This window comes from Pinus tabuliformis, chromosome 3_1, assembly GCF_031772625.1.
Source record: "Pinus tabuliformis cultivar Carrire ecotype Pingquan chromosome 3_1, CPIR1, whole genome shotgun sequence".
NCBI classification, from domain to species: Eukaryota; Viridiplantae; Streptophyta; class Pinopsida; order Pinales; family Pinaceae; genus Pinus; species Pinus tabuliformis.
The window spans coordinates 23605209-23611786 of record NC_142301.1 but is presented as its reverse complement, the minus strand read 5'-3'; the positions used below and the strand labels follow the sequence as shown (position 1 = coordinate 23611786).

General features: G+C 35.2%; 1 protein-coding gene across 2 annotated transcripts; it reads left to right on the top strand.

The window, feature by feature from the left end:
• Positions 1–712: 712 nt before the first annotated feature.
• Positions 713–3552, top strand: LOC149185582 (amino acid transporter AVT1H-like). Of its 2 annotated transcripts, none has more exons than XM_089412438.1 (3): positions 713–1151; positions 1707–2317; positions 2590–3552. In XM_089412438.1, exons 1-3 carry the CDS (start codon positions 824–826, stop codon positions 3133–3135), a joined length of 1485 nt encoding a protein of 494 aa, XP_089268564.1. In that variant the 5' UTR covers positions 713–823; the 3' UTR covers positions 3136–3552. The 2 variants fall into 2 exon arrangements, with proteins under 2 accessions (XP_089268564.1, XP_089268565.1); XM_089412439.1 differs by lacking the exon at positions 713–1151 and adding an exon at positions 1235–1256.
• Positions 3553–6578: the final 3026 nt, after the last annotated feature.

The window sequence follows — 6578 nt, the reverse complement described above, 5'->3', positions numbered from 1 at the left end:
GAAATTCTTTTTCCCAACGATAAGGATTTGAAATGGACACGGCGTGGCGTTCATGCGCTCGATTGCTATTTAAACTGTAACCGCCTCAAGCTTTATCTTTTGCTGCTTCAATTAACTAATTCTGTGGCATGCGTAATGCTTTTCCCCTCATTTTGCGCTCCCTGCAGCACCATATTTTGTACTCTAGTACTCCCTGCATCATATTTCTCATGATGATGATTATTAATAGTCATTGTAAAAACTACAGAATTCCAATCCCAATCCAAGTGAAGGAAATTGGAAATGGGCATTTTCTGTTGTTGAGAGAAAGGCAGAGAAGATATCAATATCTGTAAGTAAAACAGAGAGGTTGACAGTGGCGTAGAGGAATGCAACGGAACGAAGACGTGGCTTATGGAACTGATTGAATTAATAAACTAAAAACGCTCACACACGCCTGTGCTGTTCAAACCTGCGCCTAAACTTAGCTTGCTTAACTGCTTTGCGAGAATTTTGCATTAAAACAATGCTTCCCAACTCTTCTGACACGAGGTTTCCGTGGTCTCCTTTTCGTCCATGGAAAAAGCAAAGTGCTCATCCTGCTCTGTCCTAATTTCCCAACCACACGACATAACGTCCGCCAAGCAATACACACTTTGTAACTCCACTGTCCTTTGCTTCCAATCATTGATTGAATCATCAAAGTGGTTATGGGTGGCCTTATATGTATGCAAAACACCAATAGGAATAGTAGGGTTATAGAGCCATAGAGTTCAGAGAAGCATTATTAGGCCTTCTCTGATCAATTTCATAACTTGGCAATCATTTAGAGCAGGCCTTCCTGATGCAAAAAATGAGCATGGCCAAGAAGTTGTTCAAGAACAATATGGTTCATCTAAGCAGAGCCTGCAAATCCCTTAACGATGCTTGGCCAATTTCAATTTTCAAAGCTCGAACAAATAGAGAGCCTCCATCTCCATCTGCTATTAAAGTTTCCGATCATATTGATAATCATCAGTTTGTTTTGTCTGCAAAACGTGGATCAGAAGAAGTATTCGATAATCACATTTCAATCCAAATAAGATTGGCCGATGATTCCAAGGATCTGCAGAAACCAGTGGGCACCAGCTCCTTCCTCCATACAACCATCAACTTACTCGGTATCATGCTAGGTATTGCTGGCTTCTTTTATATTTATTCAATTTAAGCTTAGGGTTTTGTATAACCCATTGTAGTTGTAGGATGTTAAACCATCAACTTACTCGGTATCATGCTAGGTATTGCTGGTTTCTTTTCTATTTATTCAATTTAAGCTTAGGGTTTTGTATAACCCGTTGTAGTTGTAGGATGTTAAACTTATGTCCATTGCAGATTCAGGAAATATCCTGGAATCTGAATCTGCAATTGACATCAGGATAACCATCCTTAGAAGGCCTAGCTGTAGAGTCAATCATTTTGACATTGCTGTTGAGCTTTCTTATGATTTGAATATCAAATGATGGCAATCTACGATGAATGGAAATGAATTTTTATTTTTATTTTTATTTTTATGGATTTTGAGAATATTTTAAAATTTGATTGAACTTCATTTTATTATAGATTTTGAAAATATTCTAGAATGTGATAAATAAAAAATTGTTTGCATAAACTAGTTTTGAAATTTGCATTCTATAATAATTATATATATGAAAATTTAAGTTAACCTATCATGTTGGTTTGATGATCAGGGCTTGGACTGCTCTCAACACCATATGCTTTAGAAGAAGGGGGATGGATGAGCCTTGGGGTATTGTTAACACTATCACTAATATGCTGCTACACTGCATTTGCTCTAGCTCGGTGCCTGGATTGCGATCCCAAGGTGTTAAATTATCAAGACATTGGGAACCAGGCTTTTGGAGTGAAGGGACGAATTATTGTTTCCACATTCCTATACGTTGAGATCATATTCATAGCAATTGGGTACACCATATCTCTGGGGGACAATATTGCTGCAATCTTCGTTGACACACAGCTGAATTTATCAACATGGTTACACCTTACAACGCCTCGGTTGCTTACCATAATAGCGGTTATCATCGTTCTACCGACCCTATGGGTTCGAGACTTGAGCTCCATTTCCTTCCTGTCGTGGGGTGGAGTTACCACTTCTCTTCTGCTGATGTTCACACTTACTTGGGCCGGTCTTTTTGGTGGAGTGGGATTCTCCAGGAATATCCCTCTGATCAACACGCATAGAATACCAGTTTCCACTGGCCTTTATGCCTTCTGTTATGCTGGCCACGTTGTCTTTCCAACAATATACAGATCAATGAAGGAACCATCTCAGTTCGGCAGGGTGAGTCCTAACTGAGTCTTTATTTCATCCCCAGTAAATTAATTTAAAGATTAATTTTGGATTGTGTCCCGATTATTTTAACAAAATTACAGATTTTTTTATGGTTCATTTTAGGCATTCTTGTGTTTATTGGAGAATGTTCAGACATCCCACCTGAAGATCAAATTTTAAAATATTCCTAAAATAAATTCAGCTTCTTCAACCTACATTCATTAAGATATAACCATACTTGGTATTTATATTTATATTGATGTTGTGGTTCTGGATTTCAGGTAATTATTCTGAGCTTTGTAATCGTCACAGCGATATACAGTGGGTTTGCTTGCCTGGGTGGGACAATGTTTGGAAGCTCAGTCAGTGCTCAGATAACTCTGAACATGCCCAGACATTTGTTGGTAACAAAGTTTGCTCTGTGGGCAACTGTAATCACTCCAATGAGCAAATATGCTCTGCAGCTTTCACCTGTGGCAAGAGAGCTGGAGAACTTGGTGGCCTCTGCATGGAAACCCAAGCCCAGAGGGAGAATGGTCACAAGGATATTCATAGTATCCTTCCTCTTATTCAGCATTCTGGCAATGGCCCTTGCTTTGCCTTATTTTGGCTACGTGTTGGCTCTCACAGGATCATTTCTGAGTATCACCATGTCCATCATTCTTCCCTGCATCTTCTACATCAAAATCACTCGCAAAACTATGACTTTACCAATGATGTTGATGAACATTGCCTTCATATTCGTCGGACTTGTTTTGAGTATATGTGGAACCATAGCCTCTGCTAAAAATCTCATCGATAGCATTCACAGCCATGCAAGGACTTGATCAATAACAGAGCCCTAATAGCTCTGAAATTATACTTCTTTTCCACGACACAACCACCCAACCGCTGCTGCAATTGCGTTCATCAGTCCTCCTCACATATATATCGAGTCCAACCATATATATATTTATCATATTCTTCCATCCCTTCGCTTCAGAAAATATGGCAACTTGTCATACTAAGAGCTTTCTGGTCTGCAATGGCGAAAAATTATGATCTATGTTTGAATAAGAATTAAAGAGAGAAAGATGTGAATGGCAATTTTCTTATAGATATTGTCCAGTGCACCAGAAATCGGTGTAGAACAGGACATAGAAATTCCGTGGTGAATGCTGCCTGGCCATTACTTGTAACAGAAAGCATGTAATGGAAATAGTAACCTGCAAGAAAATAGGTCACCTCTCGTGCATTTCCTTGAATACGGGCTTGATTCTTGTGAAAATAACGCTACTTTAAAGAATAATTTAAACAAAAACTATATAATAATAATACAGGTAACCAAATATTTCATGTGTACATTAAATAACAGCAGTTCTAACATAACGAGGAAGCCTGTCCGTGGGTAAACCTGGATCGCTGGATGTTTGACTGTTCTATTTCTGCAATGATCTGACTTCTAAGTTATTTTCATTTCATATGCAACTATCAGGGAGGGGAAAGGATGAGTTATGATTGGCAAGGCAAGTATGTTTTGTCAGGTTTCATGGGTGTTGTTTAGTTATAAACTTATTAAGTATGATTACAAGAGGGAATTATAAGGAATATTATATTTATTATGGGTTTAACATGTTATGTGTAATAATTATTAAATTTAGGGAGTAAATATAATCACTTAAAGTATTTTATTAAAAAATATATTATATATAGAGTAATAAAGTGTATTTATAAATAAAGTAATGAAGTGTTTCTAGATAATGTGAGGAGATGGGTTAATTAAAAATTTAATAATTATAAAAAGTTATAATATATTAAATAAGTATAATATATTAATTTTTTATTATATTATTTTATATAGATAATTGGATTGTTAAAGGTTTTGTATGTGTGAGGAGATGAGTTATTTAAAAAATTAATAATTATAAAAAGTTAGAATATATTAAATAAGTATAATATATTAATTTTTTATTATATTATTTTATATAGATAATTGGATTGTTAAAGGTTTTGGATGTTTAAATAAAATAGCAAAGAGAATTTTAGTGATTAGTTTATTTAGAATAATATTTTTGTTAAGGTTTTGTAAATGGAGTAGTAATTTAAGTTGATTTGATTATATGGAAGGATAATTAAATACTAAGATTTAGAGGAGTCTTGGGATGGCTGAGTTTTTCGGAAGCCTTGGTTACTCCATGCAAGTCTTAATGTTGAATATTGATGCTAGGTGATTTATTTAGCTAGTTTCAATCTAGTGCTACAACTAGTGCCAAATAGTTTATTCAAAATCATAAAAAAATGAGTAAATTGTGACTAATACTTATGGAGATGGATCATAGATTAATGATGGACTTATATATATTCATGAAAATTATATCTCCTCAATATAAATATGATGAATTAATTTAAAAATAATAATAGAAAAGAATATTTTACTAAAAGTGGACTACAACTACATGAACAACATAGTAATACAAAAAAATGTTATCTCTTAACACACTACTAGCATAACTATCAATTAAAATGTGTTGATAAATACAACAAAAAATTGTCAATTTGATTTTGCCTTTGATTAAATTGAGAAAATTAGAATTTCCACATCAACATAAATCTTGGAGGTAGTTAAATCGAGTGACATGGCTCTTGTCACTATTAACTCAGTTAATTCGAGTTAGAGGGCTTGAGTTCACTTAAGCGTGAGCGATTACTAATTTGACGTAATCTAATTCAGTTATATTAAGTTGTTTAGAGGATTTTTTTTTTCGGATTGATCACAAAGGATTTTTGGGGCCAATGTTTCGAACCCTCCACTGTGGTTCATCATTAGGACATACGTGGAGGACCTAATCTAACAAGAAAAATATATAGCGTGGAGATGTTTCAGAAAATTCATAGGAAACCAAAATGATACGTTATAGGACATACATGGAAGGACATATGTGGAGGACCTAATCTAACAAGAAAAATATATAGAGTGGAGATGTTTCAGAAAATTCATAGGAAACCAAAATGATACGTTAGGAAGTCAAATTAAACAAAAAATAAAAAATAACTAATTAATTAACCACTTAATCATTTAAATGTTAAATAATATAAACAATAAACTAAAAATATAATTAGAAAGGTGTAACAACTTCAGGTTAAAAATCCATGTAATAAAGTTAATAAAGGAAAAATAAGACCAAGGTCATGGGATACTTATTCCAAGCTGAATGTTGGGCAAAACGTCCTAATGTGGGTGTTCATTTGGTTTAATATGACTATGGGGAAATTGAAAAAGGCAATGGAAAAGACTTTGGAAAGGCAAGAGGCATTAATTGGCATTTTATTTATGAAAATAATGGAAAATAAGAGAAAAGGAAGGTGAAAGGTCATAGGTTGCACGTGAGAAGAAAAATGAAGGAAAATAAAGGAAAATGAAGAAAATAGAGACCTCAATGATAAAAAGGCTTCTGAGGATCAATTCACAACATTTTTTTAGTTCATTTTTGGAGCTTTCTCTCTATTTTATCTCTCTCATACTCTTGGAAAGTTAGATTATTCTTGGAGCACTCTAACATTGGAGGAAGGAAAGCTAAGGAGGAACAAAGAAGGCAAAGGGAAACAAAGATCAAGAAATGAAGAGTGAGATCAAGCGGTTATAATGAGATTACTTGCAAGTATCAAGTTGCATGTATGATTTCCCTTCTAGTTTTTGCATGCATGGTACATGCCTGTGTGTTTTTGGTTCTCTTGTTGTCATTGGCATGGGTTTTCCAAGTGTGACAATGGCTTTCAGCCTTACCTTTCCATTTCCGGATAGCCATGGTGTGATGGGGTTTCTCATACTTGGTTGAGTTGGATTCACCAATGGTTTCGAAACTGAGTGGGGTGGTCTAGGGTAGAAACACAAGGACTAGGAATCCCTCGACTTGTGAAGGTGAGATTGCAGTAAATACTAATTGTGTATGCTCTCATTGGGCCTAGGAATCCTCGACTGATGAATGACGGGATATACACTAAAGCCTAGAGGGTATCCTCGTTATCCACTATAATTTCCTCTTCGCTCTCACAGAGTCTCCTCTTTGTTTTTCACTCAGAATAATAATACACAACCACAACACAACTCCCTCATAAAACCAAGGGTTTCCTTATAGGGTAAAAAAACCTAAATTAACATAACTTCTACCGACATATCATCTACTGACTAAATGACCCATATTGATTATGAAATTACAATATTTTACAAGGATTTTTTTCATCTATTTTTAGCTTCGGGGGCACTGCCTTCAACCACATCACTAGGAAGGGG